Raw genomic sequence first — 25,253 nt, 5'->3', positions numbered from 1 at the left:
TAATGAGAGTCTAACCAAAAACTATTACTTCCCTGAGCTGTTACTGTTAACCTTTGTTAACCTTAGTAACTACTGCTTCTCAAAAACGATAGCTCGTCAGATTCATTTGAATAAAACAAAAACATTTACACTGTCAGGTATAAAACGATTCTAGTGTAGTCTAAGATTCACGCATCTGTCACAGACAGTCCATTTCCTCACGTTGCTCTCCATGGTGAGGTGAATGTCTGTATGCAGCTCGCTATCCACCCAGCTGGGCCACTTGTGTCTATTCCTCTGTCATTGTCTAATGTGGCTGACCAAAGTGTTTCTCGGCGTAATCTTGAGCTTCCCTCGGGTCGGTAAACAACATTTTCACTCCTCCGTGCGTCACCATCAGCCTGGCAGGATAAATCAGTCCGTATCTGACGTCCGATCTTCCTCGTAACATTTCTCTAACTTTAGTGAACGCAGCTCTCTGTTTGACCACAGAAGGAGGGAAGTCTGGAAATATGTGTATTTTCCGCCCCTGGTATTCCATCTTATTCTTTTCCATGGCCCTACGTAGTATTTCCTCACGGACGTGGTAGTAGTGAAGTCTTAAGATGAAGGGTCGCGGGGGGTCCTCTGGTTTCGGTTTCTGGCGGTTTATCCTGTGTGCCCGATCTATCAGTGGTTGCTCCGGCAGAGACAGCGCTTCGGTTAGGAGTTGTGAGATGAACTCTCTGGGCTGTGGTCCCTCTTTTCCCTCCGGTATTCCTATAATCCTGATATTGTTCCGTCTGGAGCGCGCCTCGAGGTCCTCACATTTTTCATCCAGGTGTTTAACTTTAGTTGTCAGATGATCCACTGTAGATTGCAGTGTGGAGAGGATGTCAGAGTGGGTTGAAGCGCTTTCTTCTAGCTCCTTTAGAGCGGTCTCGTGCACTGCTGATATGCCTCTCAGCTCAGAAATAGATTTCTGGACGTTTTCATTAAGTGATGAGATCTCGCCCCTGATGGTAGCAGAAACTTCTGTGATGCGGTTTTCTATGGTGGCACAAACCTCTGATCTGATCCGGTTCACATCTGCGCTTAAAGCAGCGATGGCCTTGAGCACCGTCTTGTTAGAGGGTTCATCCATAGTGCTGTCGTCAGTTTCCGGGGCCTCCGAGTAAGGTGTGCTCGAGGCTTCTGGGCCTGTCTCAGGTGACTCGCTCTTCTTGGCTTTTGCTTTAACCATTATGAAAACCGAGCAGAATATTTTGTTCCGGTGATTACCTCGACGTTTATATTCTTCACGAAGTGGGTAACATTCAGTAAATTTGCGTTTTTGCTCAGTTTTGAACGGATTTTTGACGAGCTATCTGGAGGTGCGTCTTAGTCTCATGTGGGTCAAACCTCTTAAATGTCCTTTAATCCAGGCAGCAGTGGCCCACGACGTACGTACGCGTCTCAGCAGAGAAGCTCTCTTCAGCGTTGGAACTTTCTTCAAGCTTCTCTGCTGAAACGCGTACGTACATCGTGGGCCAGAAATGAAGAGCTGTGACCCACAGGAGAGCTGGCTGTTAGTGAGTCTGTTGTGTGAGAGTTGTCAAACCTGCAGAGAGAGGAAGAGAGTCTTCCATTCTTTGCTCCAGAGGTCTGACAGGATGGCAGTGGCTGTGACGGAGAACACCAAAGTCACCACGATACCAGTCTGACACAAAGTAAGAAAACACAACTTAAACAAAGGGCAAAATAAAAAATACACAGACCTACGAGTCAGTGCTGTTGTGTTTTAATTCTTCCTGTGTGACCGTGTGTGTGTCTGTGTACCTTGTGACTCCAGTGAAGGTAAAGCCTCTGACCCTCAGATAGTAGACACACTGCTAGCACCTGAGGAGAGACATTCAGAGATAAGGTAAACTCACTCTCCTTTACTAATGAACTGATGATGAAAATGAGTTTAGTCAAACTTTTTTTTTAACTTATCATCAGAGCACAGTGTATCCTTGATCAAAAATATCTTCACATATTTCACAAAACTAGAAAGTAAACTATACTGATACAGATGTATCATCCATTTATCTGATATTGTTGTGTATTATAATATAATATTAGTATAAATAGAAGTATTGTGCATTACAAGTCTCACATAAACTTTGTCATCATGCAAACATGCTCCTAAATTTCACATAAACATTTGGGAGAGACACAAGGCTAAACTGTACTTGTGCCTGTTCAAACACATCTGTTGGTGCATCCTGGGATTGTACGGTGGCCCTGAGGGGCAAATCACAAAACACAACAGCAAATCAGAAAACACAACAGCAAATCACAAAACACAACAGCAAAAGAGAAAACACAATGGCAAATCAGAAAACACAACGGTACATTGCATGTAATTGTATTTACGTGTGCTTTGAATGTGTATGAAGCGTGAGGGGTGCCAGGGGTGGGGGCTGCCTTTAAGTTGTAAGATGAGTGTTTTATTTTTATCAATGTTATATTTTATTTTTATTTTTTCAGATATTTCTTTCTTTTTTTTTTGTCTGTGTTTCTCCTCGTCCTATCTATCTGTTTCTCCTTTTTTACTTTCTTAAACAGACTATTAATTTATGCCATATCTGTAACATTTGAAATGTCTGTAAAGTTATGTTAAAACAAATACAAATTTGAATGACAAAAGAAAACACAACGGCAAAAGAGAAAACACAACAGCAAAAGAGAAAATACAACGGCAAAAGAGAAAACACAACACAAAAAGAAAAAAACAACACAAAAAGAGAAAACACAACACAAAAAGAGAAAACACAACAGCTAAAAAGAGAAAACACAACAACAAATTACTAAACACAACAACAAATTTGCCGTTGTGTTTTCTCTTTTGCTGTTGTGTTTTCTGATTTGCACCTCAGGGCCACCGACATCTGATGTAAAAATGACATGGCCCACTTCTGTAGCCAACAGGAGCTGTGAATGGTGAATAATCAGCACAGCAGAGATGTGCTTGCAGCATGCCTACAGTACCAGTAGCAGGGCGATGTATGTGAAGAGAGAAGCAGCAACAACCAGCAGGACCAGAGACCAGGGGAACCAGAAGCCAAGAGTCCCAAAGTTAAACCTGAAGGGCCAGATGAGAAGCAGTCATCATCATCAGCCATCACATACAATGCTTCAAGTTCAATCAAGTCCCATTCAGTCACCGTTCATTCATATGTCTTTCATCCACAGATTTTTTCAAACATGATTGTTAACAAACTAATTGGAAGAGTATTTACTGTGTATAAAACCCACCAGTCAAAGTCACTGTAGTCGTTCTGAGCTTCACTCCAGAAATAGAGGAACAGAAAACTCAGGAAGAAGGTAAGGATCAGGAGGACAAAACTCCCACACTCCACCTGGAATTCACACACAAGTCCCAGTAAATGGCTCACCAGCGTTAGTGCATGCTAACATTAAAGGAAGAGGAGGACTTACTGAGCAATAAAACATTCTGAAATCTGTATGTATACAGATAATGATAATGTTTTATTGCTTTACAACTGGTATACAAGTTTTAAAAGATAGTAGTATTAAGTTAACATTAAAAGCAAATGCAAAATTGCAGTACAGTATGTTGAGTAGTGCTCTCCGACTTTGGACACCACTCTACAGTATGTATTCTATTACAGTTAAGAAGGATCTTGCCATGTGTCTACATTTATGGTTGAATGTATCTATACTTAAAATAACATTCTCCTTTGTTTACAGTCTTCATTAAAGGCAAAACAGGAATACGCGTCGCTGACCCTACACAATCTGAGGTCGCTTTCACACCAGAGCTGTTGGTCTGCTGTGAACAGACCAGAGTTTGTTTCCTTGGATAGTCCTCTGTTTGGGAGGAGTATCCAAAACCTTGCAGTCAGTCATCGGTCGTATTTTCCTTAATTTTTCTCATTGTAGGAGCATAATGCTATCCGCCTCGCTGCCTGACCTGATGGTCATATTGAACGACTTGCTGAGCCATGTGCACCGCATAAATAAATAAAAAAGTACAAACACAATCCCCAAAACAGACAGTTTACAGAGAGAGAGTCAATGGATGAAGGTCAATACACCAGCGTATGGGTTACTAGGGTGTGAAAACGAGCTGAGAGATCCAGAGGATGCCAGATTACATACTGCGTAGGAAGTATATCTGATACTGTGCTGATGGATGGTCTGTGCTGATAGACTTTCTGGGAGAAGCAGTAATAGAATATTGGGCTCAGCAGACTGGACTAAGAAAAGTGTCTGGGGAAGCAATACTGTCTGCTCATCAAGCAAACCACTCCACATCAGCATACTGCTTCTGGATGGAGCTGTGTGTGATCATACAACACCTTTATTAGATAGATGGAGCTCTGTGTGTGTGTGTGTGTGTGTGTGTGTGTGTGTGTGTGTGTGTGTGTACCTTGCTGCAGCAGCACTCTCCTGGCTGTGCCCTGGCTCTTTGGTATCGTCTCCATTGGCAACCATAGAGGCCGGCCAGACAGGAGACAAATGGCTGGTGTTCATATCTGAAATCAACCAAACTCATAAACATGAGTACAGGGGCGTCATGCAACCCAAAAATTGGAGGGGGCACAGTCATGTGAATGTCCTATTTTTTGGGGGATGCCCTCAAATCACTTATTTTGGGCACTAACGCTAGTGCTGGGGACCGAAAAGTTGGTAGCCTAAACTGAATTTCAGAAACATTATCTTGGCTAACAATGTGGAACAATAAGGTGGATGCACTTCAAAAAACTTATTTCACACTCCATGCAATTGATTTTTTACGCCTTCATTGTAAACAGATGCACATGGCCAGGGACTGCTAGCAAAACAGCGGAAAGCGAGCGGACTTGCAAAGTTCCTCTTTGATTAAACATTTGAAATCCCTAGTTTAATATTACACTGCTCTCACATTTCCATTGAAGGTAGGCTACAGCTCCCCTCCCCAAGCACAGACCTTTTTTTCCCCCAAGCACATCCATCAAAAAGGAGGGGGGTTGTGATTTTTGGAAAAAGGCAATGATGTCTTTTTGAGATGGACTATGACATTATTTTAAATACATTTCACTCAATATGACCACTGATCATAGCTAGATGGTAAAATAATAAGTAAGGTAAAGTAAGTAACAAAAAAAATAAAAAAAAAAATCCCTCAAATCTGAGGGGGCATGTGCCCCCTCCGTTTCTATTGACATGAAACCACTGCATGAGTAGACATGTCTCAAAAAAAAAGTGGCAACACTGAGTGATGGACAAAGAGTGTAGTGGACTTATCAAAGCTGAGTGGAGAGCTCTGGAGACTACATCAAAACTGGAACTTAAGCACTTGGTTTGAAATTCCAGTTTGAATCTGATTCACAGTGGATTAAAAAAATTTAACCTCACTATGTGTTTTCATTTGCAATTAGCAGAGCTGATTGGAAGACATCCTGGAATACCTGAAATGTGTTTAGTCATCAAAGATAGAAGATGTCTCTCTAGTAAACCAACTGAGGACCTGAAATCTAGCAGTTACTGTAATTCTTATATAAAATCCTTTATACTGAACAAAATTTACACATCTCAATAAGTCTTTGTAATGTTTAATCACAAATGGTTGAATTAAAATGAAGTCAATAAGAGATAAAAAAAAAAAGAAAGAAAGAAAGGAAGGAAGAAAAAGTGTCAGATTCGATAGTCAGATTGGGTTTTGGATTCAGCTCTAACAGTGTTTCATAAACATCTGGTAGGCAGACCACTCTCTCAGCTGTGCTATCAAATAGAAAGGAAAAAGAATGCCCAAAAATATGCTTTAAAGGGACAACGAGGAGTTTTGGAAAAGCGAAGTGTTTTCACACTACATTTATGAGCCTCCGTGCACCGTGAAATTCTTTGACCGGCGCAAGACAGACTCATGTTTTCATTCATCAAGAATTAAAGTCAGAGGTTGGAAGACGATCACATACCGTCGTAGTTCCCACCATAAACGGCGATTCGGCGGCGTTATTCTCATGACTCGCCACAAAACCGAAAGTAAAGAAACGCTGGTCGGCTCGCCCAGCATTTCCACCACCCCTAATAATAACAAAATAACAATAGAGACAAAACGATATATTTATCGAAAATGGGCCCATTAACAAGTGTGGGTAACGTAGATTCATCCACATTAACGTGAGACTTTTTTATAACCAAATAGAAACTCGTCGTTGTCCCTTTAAGGACTTACTTATGATGAAGGACAAACACATTCCTGCATTTTGACTAAAGAAATAATGTTTCATCCACATTAATATGAAACTTTTTTATTGTCGCGGAATTTTTCGTTCTGCCGATGGAGAAACTCCTCGTTGTCCCTTTAAGACTTATATTAACACAAATATTCCACTTACTTCTGCTTTAACTCTATTTAACTATTTAACCAAGTCAAATGTAATGAAAGAAGTATTGTCTGTCTGTTTTATCTTCTACTGATGGTAGTCCATTTTAAATAACAGTCACTTGCAGACGTCCATGTGACTATACAGAAATGGATTACTGCTGCTTACTATCTATGTCGTTTCTATAGCTGTTTCCATGGCAACCAATAACACAAGCATTGTCATGCATAAGGAAGAAGAGAAATAAGGCAGGCAGGAAATGTTTTCACATTGTTGTTGTGTGTGACTGAGCAGTGATATGGGCTGCTGCTCCGTACCTTTGCAGCAGCTGCCGCCGCACCACCTTTAGCTTCCCCAGCTTCAGTCTGGTCACGGGCATAGGCCTACACTCACCCACAGCTTGGCATCACACAGGCAGAGGAAGAGTGGGAGAGGGGAGGAAATACAAGTAGGATGAAGAAGGGACAGGAGAGGGAGAGAGGATGGCGGGAATACCTTCACCTGGAGGGAGAAAATCAGTTGAAACTCATTTAGAATGTATATTAAATTAGATTAAACCAGAGCGTACAGATACCTTCAGAGAAACACACACTGACAGTACAGACACAAGTGGTGTGTCTGCTCAGATGATTTATGGGTGTTTTATACACCTACCCACACACACACACAAACTGAAAAGCAAGTCATCCAGCAAACCGGCCAATAAAACAATGTTGTGGACTCCTGGAAACATTATTTCTTTAGTCAAAATGCAGGAATGTGTTTGTCCTTCATCATAAGTAAGTCCTTAAAGGGACAACGACGAGTTTCTATTTGGTTATAAAAAAGTCTCACGTTAATGTGGATGAATCTACGTTACCCACACTTGTTAATGGGCCCATTTTTGATAAATATATCGTTTTGTCTCTATTGTTATTTTGTTATTATTGGTGGTGGTGGAAATGCTGGGCGAGCCGACCAGCGTTTCTTTACTTTCGGTTTTGTGGCGAGTCATGAGAATAACGCCGCCGAATCGCCGTTTATGGTGGGAACTACGACGGTATGTGATCGTCTTCTAACCTCTGACTTTAATTCTTGATGAATGAAAACATGAGTCTGTCTTGCGCCGGTCAAAGAATTTCACGGTGCGCGGAGGCTCATAAATGTAGTGTGAAAACACTTCGCTTTTCCAAAACTCCTCATTGTCCCTTTAAGTGTTGCTGCTATTTTAACCCATTTCCCCATGTTCATGAGCTGATGTCAAAAACCTCTAAATACAGATTCTATTTTAATATAGATTTTATTATTCATAAGTTATATGTGCACTTTAAAGGTCAGAGTATGGTTGAAGCATAAATTAATGAACATGTTCATATACTGTAATCATCTGACTTTGTATTGTTTTCTGCAGCATTAAAATAGCATTTCTTTTTTTTTTTTTAATTATCTATGTTTCAACGTATCATGACATAGTAAATAAAGAGTAGGAACATGACAGCATTATAGTATATGATGTGATGTCTGGTCTAAAATGTGTTTTGCTTTACGCAACACTGTAAAAGTTGAGACACAGCAGCAGTTATGCAACTCTACATTCAGTGCTCCACTGAACCAAATACCACAGCCACTTCCAATCAGCTAACTGGAGCAGCAGGTCAGTCAGCCAGCCAATCAGGCTGACCTGTAGGTGTGCCAGGCCGCCTTACTGTTGAAGTACATGTCCACTTCCTCTCTGCTCACAGCACACACCCAGTTAACCAATCAGCATGTATTCTAGGGATGCAACGGTTCTCGGTAAAATACCAAACCGTTCGGTACGGCCTGCACGGTGCAATACACTCTTGGACCGCGGTATTTCAGATTCAGCTTGCCTCAGCTCTTACTGCTTTACAGACAGCTGTGCCGTGTATGTGTGTGCCTGGCCGTTTAAGGCGAAAGCCCGCCCCCGCGAGTTGATGTCCAATCACTGTTGAGCCTCCACACACTCACAGTGACTCCCCCCCCTGCAACTGAAAGTGCAGCTCACACACAGAAGAGGGGGGGAAGAAAACAAACAGGCGGCAGCATGAGCGGTCGCTGATTGCGATCGCGGGTAAAATTAATTAGTTATTAGCGCGATTTAGCACATTTAGCTTTTATTAGAGTTCCAGCAGGACTCTGTCCATGCACACTGCATGTGTGTGGTCGCGTATCCGCGTGCCCGCGCGCGATAGAAAGACGATGTCCAGCAGGAGGAGTTGACTGACAGGGATGAGAGGTAGTGAAAGGCTGTTTAAAAAAACACAATAGACTAACTCCTTTCCCAGTGAGAAACTGTGGTGGCTGCCAGCATATGCCAGCGATCTCTGTTTGAAAGTGGATTCAGAGTGTGCACCATATGAAAGACTAAAGGAGTGTGCAGAGGGAGGAGCTAGGGGGACAGACAGTCACAGACAGTTCAGGGGTCTGCCTGAGATGAGGGAAACTCAGAGTTTTCCGTTTCAGAGAGCAGGATCAGCGTAATGCTCAGTCAGTCGCTACGGCAACATGTGCTGTGAAGCAAACCTGCTCCCTGGCAGGCTGATGATTGCTTCTTGTGCTCACGGTGAACGCGCCTCCCTCAGGCTGAACGTACTCTGAGTTGATTGAACTGTTTCTGATCAGCTGTTCTGAAACCGAACACTCAGAGTTTTCCAGCTCAGGCTCAATCAACCCTGAGCTCGGGATTTGACTCAGAGTTTGTTTGTTTGTTGTTTGTGTGTGTGTGTGTGAGAGAGAGAGAGAGGGGGGGGGGGAGCTCTACAAGGAAATACTATAAATAGTAGTAGCCTAATATTAGAAATAATATAAATTTTAAACATTATTTTGGGAGAAAAAAAAAGTTCTCTGCACAAAACACATACCGAAACCGTACCGAGAACCGTGGCCAAAAACCGAGGTACGTATCGTACCGTGGGCTACCTGTACCGTTGCACCCCTAATGTATTCCTCCTTATGGTGACCCTGATACATTACAGCGCCAGATCAGTGGCCTACATCTACTCACTGAGGCTCATGATACTGCAGCATGTGTGTGTGTGTTTTACAAGATATAGTTGAGCCCAGGCTGACAGCAGTTACTCCACCATGGCAGACTCCACAAAGGAAATAATCAGTGTTGTAACTTTGGACAAGAGGGAGACAGGACGGTCCTCGGTCATCATGGAAAGGGAGGCCTTTATCCAAACAGTGGAGAAACTTCATGCTGAGGTTAAACTTGTGGAATTCTGCACAGATGCACATGTCCAGATTGGAGCCCTTATGAGTGAGTAGTGTAAATCTATACTGATAAGCGGTTGTACTGTATTCTCTACAGTATAAACCCACGTGTCTTATGTGTATATTCTGTATTTCTTTTTCTCTCTCAGACCCAGAAAAAGGAAAGTTCAAAGACTATGGTATAAGGCACAGCCTTGACATGTGGCACGGCGCCAAGAACCTGGCGAAAAAGATTGCACAAGTAAGTTTTTGCAGTGACTATGAATTCTTGTGCCAAAACATCAGTACTAATATTCTCATAATTTCAAGGCTGCACTTGGAAAAGGGAATGGCATTCTCCTCACCTGGTTAAAGGACATTGTTAACCATTTCTGGTGGTGCTGCAAGAAGGCACACACGGCAGAAGATTTTTTTGTGAGTTTACATATTTGATTCTTATGGTCTGATGCAGCCCTGGTTTATATTTTACTTTGAAATACGGGGACAATAAGAAAGTTAAACGAGTAAAACATGTGGTGATCTTTGTCCTGCTTTTTCTGTAAGGCACTTTGGATTGGAATTGTACACCATTGCTGTGGCACTCACACCTGGGCTGTTGGATCCTGCCATCATGAACATCTGCAAGATTTCACCCAAAAGGAAACCATCCAGGAGAACTCTGTGGCACACAAGACCCTACTGCATATCATTCAGAACAAGAGATGGCTAAAGGATGTCCACAAATATTTAACTTTCAGGTAAATGTATTATACATGTGTAAAAACCAATAACTAACTACAGTAAAAGAACACATTTTTAACAATGTGTGTCCCATATAGATCGACAGCTGACCTAGAGGCTTTCCAGAGTCATATTCTCATGTATGCCAGCAAGTGCTACGCTTTCTCACCGCCTGTGTATAAAGCCAGAGTTCTTCTTGCTGCCTTGGACTACAACTTTCACCTCCAAAGAGCACCAATGCAGTCAAAAGATGGCAAGAAGATGTGAGTTTCATTTTCGCACGACAACATTTACAATTCATGTCACAAAATATACATATTGATAAATATTTTTGTCTTTAGTGTTGGGGATGATAACTATGAAAATGCAGCCATTATGTGGTTTGTAAGTAACTTTACAGTTTCCAAAATTGTATACTGTGTTTCAGATTAAAAAGGCTCTACAAAAAAAACGCTCGGCGGTGGAGTGTATATGCCCTAAAGACTCCTAAGACATATGCATACATCAAAGAACTGCAGACCAAGATTGTGGCAAAGAGACTGTCCTCAGGTGAGGGGATGCCCGTAAGAAGACCCCAGCGCCCAGATGACCCAAGAAGACTTGGCCTACTCCCACCCATTCCCCCACCACCCACTGCTGAACTTGCAAAGACACAACTCAGAAGAGGTGATGGTAAGCAATTCTGGAGTTGGCTTCATGTTGTAATGTCAGAGCAGAAACCTTTTTTTTTTAATGTAAGTGCTTACTTCTTCTGACTAATTTGCTTGTTGTTGTCTCACTATACAGATGCTGTGTGATAACAGGAGCTGCGACCGCTGGAGACTCTTCATCTTCATAACTTGTCAATGAACATAAAAAATAAACAAGTAAAATGGTTGTTCTGAAGTAATCTTTTCTTGAAAATAAGTATGTTTATGATATTGCTTCATATAAACTCGGTAATCTTTGCTTGAAGCCCTACATCATTTATAACCTGAGTGTTGTTAACAAGGAGAAGACAGAAAAAGGAAATGAGTACTGAAAATGACACTACAAATAGTCTTGTTCTCCACAACTCAAAATTCAGTTTACTGGAGATTACCAAAGCAGCCAGGAGCTCAAATATGAAGTTTGATTTGTTCTTCTGTACTTCCATTACTGAATGGATAGTGTAATTAATAATAACCAATCAATGTTTCAGCTGTGCTGGTATGCACAGTACACTTCCACATAGGTGTAACTTTTATCAAATTAAATTTTGTTTATTTCCTATGTGTATCCTGCCATAGAAACAAAAAACTGGATATTGAGCTAATATGACTTATCACTGGGGTAAGATGATTGAACAACCTCAAATTCATATGTATGAACCCTGCGTTAACCACAGAACAGAATACTGTAATAGTGTTTTATAATTACATTTGTGAATGAAAGTGATGCACACCATGACTTCAAAATATGTATTTATTTACAAATGAACAAAAACATAACAACAAACAATAATACTAAAAATGGCTAAGATCTGCTCAACTGTTGCAGGTCTGAACTGCTTTTGATGATGCATGCATCTGTTGCAGATTTTTTGAGAACTTTTAAAACAGATTTTAGAGTTCTAGTGCCCTGGAGTAAAGCCTGTATACCGTCCATGAGGGTCTGGCCACTTGTCCCTGATCTGCCATACACAGCAGCTAGGGATGACTAAACGGTTTCCCCGCCCCACTGCACCATGCTGCCAATAGATAAAAGATCTATATGCAGCGTACCGGTACTCGCGGTTGTCATCCCCAGGCTCCCTTGCAATGCCAAGCGCAGTGATGTCCTGTCTGTAGTTTCTGTGTATGCAAAGAATACCAGCGTCAAGGCAGTACAGGGAGAAAGATGGCAGTCTGCTGATACATTGGGCTGGCTGCTGACCACAACACTTGCGTTCCAAGTCTGTGGGCATCTCCCTACAATTCCCACAGACACACCATGGCACTCCTGGAACCCCTGCAGACGGAGGAGCACCAGGATGACCCTGATGCATCATCAGGGCATCAAAAATGAGTCCGGGCTGTCTTTCAAAGAGTCCCCTGCCAAGCTCCCTCCACTCATCCAGGGACAACTGCTGAAGCTGCCTCTGTAAAAGATGAACAAAAACATTGATATAATTAGCCATAATATGCTTATATTTTTAGATTTTTTCCCCCCCAAATGTAGTGGATATAGGTACAGTTGATATACCTCTGTTTCCTCTGTCCTGTCAGCACGCAGGGCATCGATCCTCTGCTGCTCCTCATGGGATGTCTCCACGGAGCTCCTCGCTCGCCTGCGGGTACAGGACTGACCAGTAGACTGACCAGTAGATTCAGCCCCGGCCTTGGCGCGGGCTCCACGTCGACCTCGACCTCGACCTCGTCCTCGTCCTCGTCCCTTTTTCCCTCTCTTCTGAGATGGTAGCCACTCGCTACAGCCAGCCTCAGGAGACAAGTCACTGATGCTGCCGCTGCTCTAAATAGTTAGATCAAAATCAAAACATAACGTGCGGTCAAATGTAGGTCAAAAGTAGTAAAACAAACTTTGCAGTACTTGGCTGAATTCACATTATACATATAGGCAGAACACACGTAGCCTAGGGGTGGGCAAAAATATCGATATGGCAATATATCGCGATATTTTATACCGCGATATGATATCGATATTCAATATTTAAATATCGATTTTTTTTTTTTCAAAAAAAAAAAAAAAAATTCAAAAAAAATTTTTTTTTTCAATTTTTTTTTCAAATAATAAATCATGTTTCAGACCTAAATCCAATTGAAATATGTTGTTGTAACTTGCACTTGTATAAAATGGCATGGATCATTTGAATTACATTGTTTTGACTCAGTTTGTCCCATGAATTATCACTATCGTCTGATGTACATACAACTCAGATTTTAAGATGCATAATGGCTTTTACATTTTTCAGTGAACTATGTAGAATATCGTAGAATATCGCAATATATCGCGATATTTCGCAAAATTTGGATATCGCAATATCGTATCGTATCGTGACTCAAGTATCGTGATGCGTATCGTATCGTGAGGTCCTTGGCAATACCCACCCCTAACGTAGCCTACGTCTTAGTCTGGTCATATTTTCAATGTAAAGCTAGTTTTAGCAAATGTTGGAAGGTGAATAAATAAGTTATAGGCATAAATAAATAGAAACGGACAAAACTACTACAACCATTGCCTTTTTTTTTATTTAGACAGTTTTAGCAACTATTACGATATCCACAAAATTACTTTTCAGCTATTAGCGGCTAATTTACCGGTAGATTGTATTTGCAGGAAAGCTATTCACTGCCGTCATATTGTTACTAACGTTGAACTGTCTGCTAACGCAATTAGCGGCGAATAGATAACGTTTGATGCTAATGGTGACTCACTAAATTAGTGACATAAAGATTAATTTACGGACAAACCAGTATAAACATTATAATGTTATAAATGACTTACTTTGTTACTCGCCATGGTGATGTTTTGCTCGGTGTAGGTAGATCTTCGAAGCAAGCGGGGGTGTAGTGGGGGAGTGTGTGGAGGGGAGGGGGGTTGGTGGCGAGCAGAGGCAGAGGGAGGTGTGGCTAATGGCACACTTTGTTTTGGTCTACAGGCAGTGCTCAACAGCAAACCTAGCGGTGAAATGATTTCGCTTTTTGCTCCTTTAAAAATGCATACAGTTCTGATACTGTTTAAGCCAGATGTTAACCTTTGTATTAAAAATTCTAATGTCTCGGGTTAGTTTTATTTCGGTCAGTAGTGAAATCCACATCTGGGAAGAACCCTTTATAGAGAAGGCTGATTGCCCAAAGGAGGTCTTACGGCGTGAGATTTTACAGTTGCCACTTTCCGTACCCCTGGTGATCCTTTCACTATTTTGTCTTCTAAAACGACTGCACAGCACATCTGGAGCCAAGTTCTGCAAACACTTAAAAACCAGTTTGACAGAAGAGAATTTTAAGAAATTGTCAAAACTAAGCAAATTATACTGCTTCAAGATGAGACAGTGCCACTTTATTGGTTTCTTGGCCATTATTTTTATGGTTTGATTATACAGAGATGCAATTAACTTAATTGTGGTTGGAGAGGCCTGACTCCACACTGTAACACACTGTCACATAATTTCACTTTAACACCAGAAGGGTATATAAAAAAACAAAAACAATTTTGTCATCTGCAGATTGATTATAAGTAAGGTGGAAAAATCTATTTAAATCATGAATTGGATTTGGCCATATCATCCAGCCCCACTTAAAGGCTAAGAAAGTTTCAAAATGCCTGTTGTCCAAGAAGGGAACACAGACAAGGACAGTGGCAAGAGGAAAGAGAGAGAGCAGAGAAGAAATAGAGGAGATGAGGAAAAGTCTTTCTTTATCGCCTTATACCCATTGTCCATCTCTCTTTTTCTCCTGCTTCACTATTTTACTATCTCTTTAGGTCAAACACAAAAGAAATCAAAGTAGTAAGCAGCGATGTCTGTGCCCTATGGGGGGGCTCGCAGAATGCCACTCAAAGTTCAGGCATTAATGTGGTCTGCAGGGAGCACATATAGGAGCTCCTTTTTTTGTGTTGTCAACTAGAGACAGAGGCAGAGGGATGCAACAGACAGATACCTGTGTGTGTATCACACCACAGAATGAAAATATCATAGAAATGAACTGTCAGTCAAGACCCTTTTCAGTAGGTTGTGGTGTGAGTAGACTTCATTCAGAGCACGAGTGTCATCAACCATGAAATCTGGGGAAGCTTTGACAATTTGTGATAAAAAAATAAAGCCACTTTCTCTCTAACTTGAGGGCTGCACTGCAACCAGTGTGCAACCAAGTGACATGACAAGATGGCATATGACAGTCGATCATAGGTGAAAAAAAACAAACATTTCACATTACTCCCAATTACTGCAGCGATTGAAGACAGTGACACAGATGTACAATGAGACATTGATCTGTACAGTTAGATACGGTGGGAGCCACATAGAAATTCCCCTGCCATGCTGCTGCCATGCTGCTGCCATGCTGCTGCCATGCTGTTCCCATGCTGTTCCCATGAGAGTTCCAGCAGAGCTCCAGCAAAGTCCCAGCAGCTGGAGTGACCCCCTCCTTTTCCTGGGTGTGACTAGTTTTTACTGGAACTCCACCCATTCAATGAAATACATGACATGACCAGGAGATGGCGCTTCTCTCACAGAATAGTACATATCGCCAGAGGCGGCATTTAAAGTGCCGCCGCTGGTGGTGAGTGGAAATTCACATAATTCATAGAACCACGAGTACATGTTTGATTTAAGAAGTGAAATTATAACAGACCTAGCTACTGGAGATGCGCTGGCCACTGTTTTATCTGGAAATAAATTGTTGTAGCTAATAGGGGTGCAACGGTACAGGTAGCCCACGGTACAATATGTACCTCGGTTTTTGGCCATGGTTCTCGGTACGATTTCGGTATGTGTTTTGTGCAGAGAACTTTTTTTTTCTCCCAAAATAATGTTTATAATTTATAATATTTATAATATAGCTCTCCTCTCTCTCTATCTCTCTCACTCACACACACACACACACACAAACACACACACACACACACCTGAACTGTCCGTGAACAGCCCCTAGCTCCTCCCTCTGCACACTCCTGGTGAACACTCTGAAGCCACTTTCAAACAGAGATCGCGCTATATTGCAGTCATGGAAGACGTCACTATGCTGGCAGCCACAGTCTCTCACTGGGAAAGAAGGAGTTAGTCTATTGTGTTTTTTTAAACAGCCTTTCATCACCTTTCATCCCTGTCAGTCAACTCCTGCTCGACCTCAGTCTCTCTATCGCGCGCGGACACGCGGGCACACGGATACGCGACCACACCATAGACTGTAAAAAAAGACACGTGCAGTGTGCATGGACAGAGTTGTGCTGGAACTCTAATAAAAGCTAAATGTGCTAAATCGCGCTAATAACCAATTAATTTTCCCCGCGATTGCGATCAGCGACCGCTCGTGCTGCCGCCTGTTTGTTTTCTTTTTTTTCCCCCTCTTCTGTGTGTGAGCTGCACTTTCAGTGTGATAGGGGGGAGCATGGGGGGGGGGTCACTGTGAGTGTGTGGAGGCTCAACAGTGATTGGACATCAACTCGCGGGGGCGGGCTTTCGCCTTAAACGGCCAGGCACACACATACACGGCACAGCTGCCTGTAAAGCAGTAAGAGCTGATGCAAGCTGAATCTGAAATACCGCGGTCCAAGAGCATATTGCACCGTGCAGGCCGTACCGAACGGTTCGGTATTTTACCAAGAACCGTTGCATCCCTAGTAGCTAATAATACCTACTGTCAATTTCTTTATCACAATTTATTTACTGTGAATCTACATTTAAATAGGAAAAAACTAAGGGAGTGATGAAAGCCTTTTTAAGATGTTTGCAGTTGCAGGTATTCAGTGCATGCCTTCGACCAGGGAATTAGCATTATCATTGCTCAGTCTTTTGTTTGCCCTAATGGGCCACCTATTGGTCACCCATTGTCACACAAATCGCACAGAGCCTGCAATGGAGCTGGCTGTTCAACTTTGAAGGAGGACCGGGGGAGGGGAGGTTATGTTGGAAGGCTAGCTGGACCAGACTCTCTCCTGAGCAACAACACACTCCAAACCCCTGAACATTCACACCTACTCCAGAGCATTACCATCTCCAAGCATCCCCCACCACTTTGACTATGAATTGATAAGAAAATGAGCAGGTATTTCCTTAGAAGGTCCTGCTTTAAACATTTTTATTTTCATGATTATCTTACATTATTATCTATCTTACAAAAAATGTTGTAATTTTGCAACAGTGCTTCATGGCAGAGGTTAGGAAAGGCACATGTGGCAAGGTGAAGAGGGTCCAGGGCGGGCTTCGAACCCCAGACTCTCGGGTAACAGTCATGTGCGCTAACCATTCAGCCAAAGGGGCATCCCCTTGGCCAAGTAGCCAGGGCGCATGATCAATAGGAGGCATAGCGACAGGACCCTCAACTGTCACACAAACACACGCACACACACACACACACACACACACACACACACACACACACACACAAACAAGTCAAACAGGATTGCAGATGGTCTGAACATATGGAGTCAGTGCTGGAATTTCATTTAACTCTGTACTTCCTCTGGATTAAATTTATTAAGTAAATGTATTGATTTTTCACTATAATTTACTAGTTATAGCACTAGCCTATACTGTCAATCCCCTATAAACCCCATTCCGATTTGATATCACAACTTCACAAAGTTGAAGACACCTGCTGCACCTAGTCTAATCTTTGTTTGACTGAATTATTCTGCATAAGACCCTGATTTAATACTGACTAACCCTGACTAATACTAATAGTAATGCTGCATTAGCATCAAAACAAAGTAGGCTAAATAAAAAATGATCATACATACATAGTCTAAGAAAAAAAGTGGAAAAGTCAGGGGCCCACTTTAGTATTCTTTCGGGGGGGCCAGAATTCCTAGCAACGGCACTGATTATCTGACTAGCTTGCTTATTTCACTCAGTGGACCGGCGGATCAGCTGGTGTGCAGTGCGCGCTGTATAGCCTACTGTATGATCTCTCTCTCTCTCTCTCTCCCTCTCTCGCCCTCTCTCCATCGCGCTGTACGTCTTCACAAGACACAGGTCGACGTGTGTGGGGTGAGATGGAAATAAGAGCAGAGCGCACGACGCACAATCATGTGGTTTTAATTTATGAACCTCATAATTATTTCTCTTTCCTCTTGTTTGAATATACAGATGTAGCCACCTAGAAGTTCCCCCTGGTCCCTGGTGGGACCTCTGCGGGACCGTGATGGGTCCGTGGCGGGTCCGTGACGGGCTCCCGCTTGGCCCGTGGCGATAATTTAATCCCCCGCGATGACGTAGCGAACGCAGCCACGACTGTTAACGCCCCTCTGCAGCCCGTGTGAAAATGAGCTGCAGTGTCTCATTTGTCCACGGGGAGGAGCAGTGATTTTGACCCGAGTTAATCTGTCAATCACTTTTCCTCCTCCTTTCTTTTTTCCCTCAGATGAATTGCTATAATTGCCTCCAAAACAGGCGATCTATAAGTAGCTTCAAAGATAAATAAACACCGACAGAGCACAAATAAAAATGTATATCACTCGCAGTTTACCTGTCTACAGAATTTGCATTCTAGTAAATGTTTGCCTTGTGGTGGTTTTAATGTTAACACTGAAGCATACGGTGCACAAATAAACCCTAACCAATAAATAAACAACATGCCAACGTGTCCGTGAATATACACGCATGAGACTGTATGTGTAAAATGAAAGTGTGGTCCTAAGTGACCGACCTTATATTCAAACAAGAGGAAAGAGAAATAATTATGAGGTTAATAAATTAAAACCACATGATCGTGGAGCTATACGTGCGCCGTGCGCCCTCGCCATGGCACAGCTGAGACTTAACATAGGCTACTGGATGTTTTTTGTTTGTTTGCGTGAAACCTGTAATATAAACAGTTATTTACGAGCCCCTCTTTCAGTTTTTGCCAGTCGGCAACCATGAAATCTGCTGTGCATCTCTGGCTTGCTCATTCACTCCCGATCCGCAAATAAATAAATACATTTCTAGTGACCACAGCGCGTAACGTCTCAGAACCACGGGCTACATTTGTGTATTTATTAGGGCTGTGCAAGTTGCGTTATGGCAACTCATTAAACTATTAACGCCGACATTTATTTTATTGCGCATTAATGCATGTTGCTCACATGCTTTTATTTTGTAAAAGTCTGTTGCTGGCTGCTGCGGTGTAGGGGTCAGAGTCGCCGGACACCGTAAACATGCGCTGTGCACCTCTGTAAAATTCTCAATAAAATTTCATTTAATGAGTGTATTTTTCACCACAGAATACTAATATCCCTCCCCCTGCGCTATGCTGACCTGACGCGTCTAGGAGTGGTTGACAGCTCTCTCTCTTTTCACTTTTAATGATAAAGTCACGTCAAACCAGCCATTCCCATTAGGAGAGCCAAATGCCTGACGCGCGATCTACTGGCACTGACGCACCTGTCTTAATATGGAACTCAACATGAGAGCGAAGGTGCGCTCTGCTCTTATTTCCATCTCACCCCACACACGTCGACCTAAATTTAATCCAGAGGAAGTACAGAGTTAAATGAAATTCCAGCACTGACTCCATATGTTCAGACCATCTGCAATCCTGTTTGACTTGTTTGTGTGTGTGTGTGTGTGCGTGTGTGACAGTTGAGGGTCCTGTCTCTATGCCTCCTATTGATCATGCGCCCTGGCTACTTGGCCAAGGGGATGTCCCTTTGGCCGAATGGTTAGCGCACATGACTGTTACCCGAGAGTCTGGGGTTCGAAGCCCGCCCTGGAACCTCTTCACCTTGCCACATGTGCCTTTCCTAATCTCTGCCATGAAGCACTGTTGCAAAATTACAACATTTTTTGTAAGATAGATAATAATGTAAGATAATCATGAAAATAAAAATGTTTAAAGCAGGACCTTCTAAGGAAATACCTGCTCATTTTCTAATCAATTCATAGTCAAAGTGGTGGGGGATGCTTGGAGATGGTAATGCTCTGGAGCAGGTGTGAATGTTCAGGGGTTTGGAGTGTGTTGTTGCTCAGGAGAGAGTCTGGTCCAGCTAGCCTTCCAACATAACCTCCCCTCCCCCGGTCCTCCTTCAAAGTTGAACAGCCAGCTCCATTGCAGGCTCTGTGCGATTTGTGTGACAATGGGTGACCAATAGGTGGCCCATTAGGGCAAACAAAAGATTGAGCAATGATAATGCTAATTCCCTGGTCGAAGGCATGCACTGAATACCTGCAACTGCAAACATCTTAAAAAGGCTTTCATCACTCCCTTAGTTTTTTCCTATTTAAATGTAGAGTCACAGTAAATACATTGTGATAAAAAAATTGACAGTGGGTATTATTAGCTACAACAATTTATTTCCAGATAAAACAGTGGCCAGCGCATCTCCAGTAGCTAGGTCTGTTATAATTTCACTTCTTAAATCAAACATGTACTCGTGGTTCTATGAATTATGTGAATTTCCACTCACCACCAGCGGCGGCACTTTAAATGCCGCCTCTGGCGATATGTACTGTTCTGTGAGAGAAGCGCCATCTCCTGGTCATGTCATGTATTTCATTGAATGGGTGGAGTTCCAGTAAAAGCTAGTCACACCCAGGAAAAGGAGGGGGTCACTCCAGCTGCTGGGACTTTGCTGGAGCTCTGCTGGAACTCTCATGGGAACAGCATGGGAACAGCATGGCAGCAGCATGGCAGGGGAATTTCTATGTGGCTCCCACTGTAAGGGCGGTCACTTAGGACCACACTTTCATTTTACACATACAGTCTCATGCGTGTATATTCACGGACACGTTGGCATGTTGTTTATTTATTGGTTAGGGTTTATTTGCGCACCGTATGCTTCAGTGTTAACATTAAAACCACCACAAGGCAAACATTTACTAGAATGCAAATTCTGTAGACAGGTAAACTGCGAGTGATATACATTTTTATTTGTGCTCTGTCGGTGTTTATTTATCTTTGAAGCTACTTATAGATTGCCTGTTTTGGAGGCAATTATAGCAATTCATCTGAGGGAAAAAAGAAAGGAGGAGGAAAAGTGATTGACAGATTAACTCGGGTCAAAATCACTGCTCCTCCCCGTGGACAAATGAGACACTGCAGCTCATTTTCACACGGGCTGCAGAGGGGCGTTAACAGTCGTGGCTGCGTTCGCTACGTCATCGCGGGGGATTAAATTATCGCCACGGGCCAAGCGGGAGCCCGTCACGGACCCGCCACGGACCCATCACGGTCCCGCAGAGGTCCCACCAGGGACCAGGGGGAACTTCTAGGTGGCTACATCTGTACACTGAAGCTCACGTACTGCACTGCACACTAATGTGGGCCTCAAAGGGTTTTCATTTCCACGATGTATTAACTGAAAGAGGCATTCCCAAAAGAATTTCGGCTGAAAAAAAAAAACATTTAAAGGCCACACACACAAAGAGTAGCATAACAAACTATTTTGATTCATAATGCAAGTAATCATGAAAAATCTGGAGAGAATTCTGGTGGAAGTTGGGAAAAATCTTCTTTCTTCTTCCAAATATTAAAAGTTGATCCTCACTGCTATCAAATATTACATTAAATATCATTGAGGACCATAACATACCCTTGATAAGTTATTTTTTACAATGGGTAACAACATTGCCACGCCAAAACAACTCTACTATCGTGGGTATTAGGGGTGTCAAGATTCTCCAAATCCTCGATTCGATTTGATCTTCGATTTTATATTAACACAAACATTTCGCTTACTTCTGCTTTAACATTAATCACTGCTGTAGATTATATCATAACCATATTTTTAGAGTAAGAGTAGGCCTATTTGCTGTGTGTCACAGTGAAAGACTACTCTTTGTACATTGTCATCTGTCAAACTGCTGATTTATCAAAGGCAATTAAATAATTGATGTTTATCCCTAAAATGGGTTTGGGGTTCTTTTATCAGGATGGTCACCAAAAACATCAGCCCCACCTAGAATATCTTTCACCAGCTGCCACTGTATACTGTATACATATATAACAATGGTTGAAAATATTATGAGTTTCCCTTAGGGGATTAATAAAGTAATTCTTATTCTTAATGTCAGTCATGTAAATGGTTTAGATTAGATGGATTAGATGGACAGACGGATAGAGCACATGAGAACAATGCAGCCCTCTGTAACCAGTCAGCTCTCTGCTGTCCACAGATTACCACAAAGCTAACACCACCACCAACAAAAGGTCCATAGTTCAGTCCGTCTTTGTGTTCAAATCAGAATATGGAACTCATCCCCACGACATCATGAAAATGATCAGACCTTTGTTAGCTTTTTGTTTAACTGTGTCCTCACACTCCCCCAAATGCTTCCAGCTATTTTAAAGCAACACTACGTAGTTACCGTACACGGGTAGCCTAAATATCGGACAGGTAGAATTTTACATCTCTCCCTCACTCCCCTAGTCGGGAGCGTAGCTATGTTCCATGGAAATTCCCCCAGAACAACTGGACGGTGAGAATGGTATGCAAACATTGTTGGCCAAACTGGATGGAGTGAGGGAAGAAAAAGACCGCACATATGGAGCCTATTCCCATTTTGATAGCATCACAAAAGACAGTTCTATGTCACATTATATTATTGACTTTGAACAGGGATACAATAGGATGAAAAAATACAACATGACACTACCTGATGCTGTGTTAGAGTTTAAGCTGTTAGACATGAAAAAAAACAGGCAACTGGCATTGATGGCGTGCACGGATTTAAAGTTTGCTGAGGAAAAACGCGTATGAACCAGCAGGATGTGGCGACGGCGTTCTTCACGGAGCAAAGACCGCAAGGACGAGGAAAACCAGTGTTACAGAGTGGACAACAGAGGCAGACGTTACCGGGGACCAATCCATTGGATACATTTGGTAAGAGATCAAGATGCACCATCTGTCAGAGCACATTTCATTGGGCTAAAGATTGTCCCCACAAGAAGAGTGAACAAATAAAGTTAACTGAAATTGTTGAGAAATGCAACATCACATTGTTCACATCACACACAAGCTATGTCTGACTCAAAAATCTCACTGGCTGCTTGTACTCGCACAGTATGCGGGGAGAAATGGCTTGAAAACTATGTGGAAGATCTCCAGAACCCAGACCACGTGGACCAGGTGTTGCAAACCCCAGTTGCAGAGATGAAAACTTAGTATATTCCACCAGAAAAGTGAAACTGCCTGCTAAAATAGGACGGACAAAATGGCATGTTGAAGCTGAAATGGTAAACGTTGATATTAGGGCTGCAACTAACGATTATTTTGATAATCGATTAATCTGTCGATTATTTCTTCGATTAATCGATTAATCGGATAAAAAAAAAGGCACAAATTTGATTTACATTGTAGGCAGAGGTGGGTAGAGTAGCCAAAAATTGTACTCAAGTAAGAGTATAGTTACTAACTACTTCTAACTAACTAACTATAGTTAGAATAATAAGGCTAAAAAGTAGCCATTCAAATATTTACTTGAGTAAGAGTAGAAAGTACTTGGTGAAAAAGCTACTCAAGTACTGAGTAACTGCTGAGTAACATCTGATTTGTTCGTTTAATGATCAGCGCGTAAATGTAGGCCTAATCAAATACACAAAAATATAATAGTAATGAAAAAATTCAGATATTGCCAAAGAACAACATTTAACAACTAGGAAAATAGCCTAAATTACATTTTTTACAAAGTAGCCTAACATAAATTAAGACAAATTCAGCCACAATAACTTACATAGCCCTATCTATGATATGAACTGTCTGAGACTAATGCCAGAAACCCAGGTGTTTAAACCCAGAGTGAGTGGTCCTATGATTGGTTTCTAGTGAAACCAAAGTCACATGACCACACCCCGAGACTCGAGTCACATGACCACACCCCCGAAACTGGAGGGGTGGTCATGTGACTAGGAGTCACATGTCTCCAGGTGTGTATGGGGTTTAAACTTCCTGGGGAGGAAGAAGAATAACATGACCTGGATGACTGAGAACCTTTTACAGTCTATGCCAAAGACGGTTTATATTGAATATCTTTGCCTTGACGGACATTATCCACGACATACCAGGGCTGACATCATCCTAATCATTTACTAGCCGCAGTTTCTCAAATTTGAGGCGGAGTGGTCGTCCTGTTTACCGCGGAGATTTTGTGTGCAGTCATGTGACTGCCTGGCTCTGTCTGATTGGTTACACGGAGGCAAACGTCGCGAGTGGCTACATCTGATTGGTGAAACGCAGTCATGTGACAGAGGCTCCTGAAGTATCTCCATAAAAAAATTAACAATTTGCGCATTGGATCGATAAGAAAAAGTAGCGAGTAGCGACCGGAATGCAGCTCAATGTAACGGAGTAAAAGTACCGCTTCTTCTGAAGAAATATACTCAAGTAAAAGTAACAAGTATGCTGTATTGAAACTACTCTTAGAAGTAGGGCTGCAACAACGAATCGATAAAATCGATAAAAATCGATTATTAAATTTGTTGGCAACGAATTTGATTATCGATTCGTTGGGTAGTGATTAACTTGGCCCAGAGCCAGGGAAAAAAATTAAATATTTCTTATCTTTACCCGTGTCCAAAACAGTCAGCAGCAGCAGCAGCAGTCATCCAGCTCCAATAATCCACTAATATTATTTCCGTGATCGCGTTCCTGGCGGCCAGCCTGTTACATTCATTTGCATCATGTAAAAAAAAAAGAGGTACTTTTAGTGGCGGCAACAGCCGTGTTTCTGATCAACCGGACCTGTGTTGTCCGGTTCCACCGCGTTGTTTACTCCCGGTCCAACGTTACTCCCACACGGACACGGTCCGCGCGGCTCGGACGCGGTGTGTCACGGACATGGTCACGGACTGTCTGGACCGTGGTCTGGACTCGTTACCGGCAGCAGAGAGGCTTCACTGTCTCCTCTGTCAGCCTCTCCTGTCAGGACGCTGAAGCTAAAGCTAAAGCTAACGTTAGCTAAAACTTTTTTCTTTTTTTTCACACAATGCAAATGAATGAAGCACGCTGGCCGCGAGGAACGCGATGCAAACGGGAATAATATGGATTATTAAACTGTTTGATGACTGCTGCTGCTGACTGATTTGGACACCTGGAGTAAAGGTAAGAAATATTCCTTTGAGGTTTGATCAGCTGTTCCTCTGCTCAGAGCTCGGTGTGTCAGCCAGTCAGCTCTCTGCTGTCCACAGATTACCACAAAGCTAACACCACCACCAACAAAAGGTCCATAGTTCAGTCCGTCTTTGTGTTCAAATCAGAATATGGAACTCATCCCCACGACATCATGAAAATGATCAGACCTTTGTTAGCTTTTTGTTTAACTGTGTCCTCACACTCCCCCAAATGCTTCCAGCTATTTTAAAGCAACACTACGTAGTTACCGTACACGGGTAGCCTAAATATCGGACAGGT

General features: G+C 42.4%; 1 protein-coding gene and 1 long non-coding RNA gene across 2 annotated transcripts in view; one reads left to right on the top strand and one right to left on the bottom strand.

The window, feature by feature from the left end:
- Positions 1-25,253, bottom strand: part of gdpd4a (glycerophosphodiester phosphodiesterase domain containing 4a) — a 181,627-nt gene that overhangs the window by 134,887 nt on the left and 21,487 nt on the right. The window contains exons 2-7 of the mRNA XM_085794752.1: positions 6,632-6,815; positions 4,376-4,481; positions 3,238-3,341; positions 2,971-3,064; positions 1,777-1,836; positions 1,559-1,657 (exon numbers count right to left, since the gene is read on the bottom strand). Coding sequence (XP_085650878.1) covers positions 1,559-1,657; positions 1,777-1,836; positions 2,971-3,064; positions 3,238-3,341; positions 4,376-4,481; positions 6,632-6,693 — 525 coding nt within the window. The 5' untranslated portion in view covers positions 6,694-6,815. The remainder of the gene's footprint in view (positions 1-1,558; positions 1,658-1,776; positions 1,837-2,970; positions 3,065-3,237; positions 3,342-4,375; positions 4,482-6,631; positions 6,816-25,253) is intronic.
- Positions 9,388-10,867, top strand: LOC146975348 (uncharacterized). The gene is made up of 5 exons (XR_015037353.1): positions 9,388-9,576; positions 9,680-9,944; positions 10,074-10,267; positions 10,349-10,513; positions 10,678-10,867. It is a non-coding gene; the product is annotated as an uncharacterized LOC146975348 (long non-coding RNA).

Source organism: Trachurus japonicus, chromosome 13, assembly GCF_045865225.1.
Source record: "Trachurus japonicus isolate A0001 chromosome 13, Traja_1.0".
Classification (NCBI taxonomy): Eukaryota; Metazoa; Chordata; class Actinopteri; order Carangiformes; family Carangidae; genus Trachurus; species Trachurus japonicus.
The sequence above is the reverse complement of the archived record's forward strand: the minus strand, read 5'-3'. Positions and strand labels throughout refer to the sequence as shown.